This window comes from Kryptolebias marmoratus, linkage group LG11 (genome assembly GCF_001649575.2).
Source record: "Kryptolebias marmoratus isolate JLee-2015 linkage group LG11, ASM164957v2, whole genome shotgun sequence".
NCBI lineage: Eukaryota > Metazoa > Chordata > Actinopteri > Cyprinodontiformes > Rivulidae > Kryptolebias > Kryptolebias marmoratus.
In genome coordinates, this window is record NC_051440.1 from 28,024,417 (window position 1) to 28,026,798 (window position 2,382).

Below are 2,382 nucleotides of genomic sequence, written 5' to 3' on the forward strand. Positions count from 1 at the left end.
ACACACACACACACACACCTACAGCCTGAAACAGTGCATCCTGTGTATCTGTGTGTGAGCAGCAGCTTAAACATGTTTTTGTTTCCTTCTTGTCTCTGTTTGTGTTTCTCTTCCTGAAACTGCAGGATGAGTCCTGGGACCCCTCCGCTGTCACACTGTATTCATGTCTTCATGTCTTTTACATTTAAGGCAGACAGTATATTTGTAGTTCTGTAAAAACTGTAGGTGTGTGTCTGACGGCATGTTCGTAAAGGTTAATCCAAAATAGACCAAATACAGATCGTCAGCATTCAGGGTTAGATTATCGAGCCAGATTTCCTCCTTATCCAGCTTTGTTGAGCTGAAAGTCACTGTTTTCAGGATGTTTTAGCTCAGATCACCATAGTAACAGGTTGTGTTACCATGGTAACAGAGGCTGAACTCATCACCTGCTCAGGAGCAGCTGATATCTTTGACCTGTTAGAGTTAAACAACTTAACTTGGCTTGTTGAGCAGTGCTGTCGCTCGGACAGAGCCGACCAGAACCAGCCTAACACAGCATAGCAGCGCAGACTAGAGCTATGAAGAAAAACTGCTGAAATGTATAAGAATTTAAAAGAGAAATTCATTAAAAAATTATGTCGACTAAAAATACTGATGTAGAAGAATTTCCATAAACGATGACCAAGTTCAGTTCAATTTTTAAACCTGTTTTATTCCCATCCGTTTGCTTCTCTGCAGGCTGGTGTAACTATCCTCTGGACCAGCTGGGGTTTTGGAGACAGATGGAGAAACTGATCGAACATTTGACAGGACAGAAACCTCGATCAGATGACTTGGCGTGGGCCAAGAGGACTGACTGATGAACCATAATCAGACTGGGACCTAGGGGCCATGAGATCTGCTTTTATTGTTACTAAAGAACAAACTTCAGCTGAATTCGGTCTGTCCTGCATCCTGCTGTGAAAACAGGAAGTAAACAGCTTACAGGTGAGCTGGTTCAGAGGGTTCTGGAGGTTGGGCTCTCCAGAGGAAACACCAGGCCTTTTGTTGCTTCCGACACCAAACACACATGTAGAAGGACAACTACTGCTTTAACTTGTCTCATGTTTCAAATGTTTGTTTTTGTTTTATTGTATTTTCTTTCTTCAGACCTCCCTTCAGTAATTCCTCTCATGGCAGCGTTCTGCACAGAACAAGCTGAAAACTTTGTAGGATCATTTCAGAGTCAACACTTTCATCACTGACAAACACACAAAATTTGGCAGCACGATGGATTAGTGGTTAGCACTGTTGCCTCACAGGAAGAAGGTCCTAGATCAAGCCCTGAAAAAACGGCAACAAACTAAACAAAGAAATGGTTAATAAAAGGCTAAGTGAAGCTGCCCAGTTTTCTTTCAAACTAATTTAGCTTTAATGGTTATTAGAACTTTCACTTTAATCCACATATGCGGGACAAAAAAGATGAAATGCTTATCTTCATCTTTGTTGTCAAACCCAAACATTTTCAGTTTTCATCAAACTTTAATGAATATTTCCTTCCGTTACTTTAGTTTGGGTGGAATCATGTTTTTACCTTCAGCTGTTTCTGCAGAAATCTAAACCTGAATCTTGAAACTAAAACAGAAAAACCTATTCAGCCTCATTCAGCTTTGGTTTATTTCTGCTTCACCCAATAACAACTACATCACTGTTCCACGTATGAAATGTCTGAAGGTTTTAAATCTTTGATAAAAACCATATCATCTGCATGAACACAGATGTTTTCTGTCACTCTGTGTTTTGTTTTCTCTGGCTTCATTATTGTTTTAAATAAAGGATTTTGTAAAGTTAAACTGTGATGTTCCGTTTTTCAGCTGGACACTTGCTGCTGGTCTGCCCTAATGATTTTATCTGCTGTTTGATTTGAATTAAGGTTTAGTAACTGAATGTTTCAGTGTTTTTATTCTGAAATACAAAATCACTTATAGCTGAAAACTCTTGGGGTTTAATGAAGTCTGCAGGATGGAAAATATTACAGCAGTACCGTAAAATAACTTCTAATTGTGTGATTCTGGTTCAGTTTGTCTCGTCGGGACGTTGGCAACTCAAGAAGTCATGATTTTAAGGCTTTTTATTTGTTTTTAACTTCAGGAAACCTGATAAACATCTACAAAGGTGGAAATCCTTCGAGTTTGGGGGGATCCAGACCTCCCAATCTTCTGGTGTCTTCGATGTTAGCCTCATTCAGACAATAGGCTGTAATATCTTCTATTCTGACTTCTCAATTTCAGAGAAAAAAATAAAAATTGCTCCAAATTCACCAGCTCACCATTATGCACCTGTTCACCATTCACCTGTTCATCATTATTCACCTGTTCACCATTCACCTGTTCACCATTTATCACCTGTTCGCCATTATGC

The 2,382-nt window shown here is 39.5% G+C and overlaps 1 protein-coding gene across 1 annotated transcript in view; it reads left to right on the plus strand.

The window, feature by feature from the left end:
- Positions 1-1,814, plus strand: part of si:ch211-212o1.2 (uncharacterized protein LOC492735 homolog) — a gene marked incomplete at its 5' end in the record, with an annotated part of 17,612 nt that extends 15,798 nt beyond the window's left edge. The window contains 1 exon segment of the mRNA XM_017441773.3: positions 721-1,814. Coding sequence (XP_017297262.2) covers positions 721-842 — 122 coding nt within the window.
- Positions 1,815-2,382: the final 568 nt, after the last annotated feature.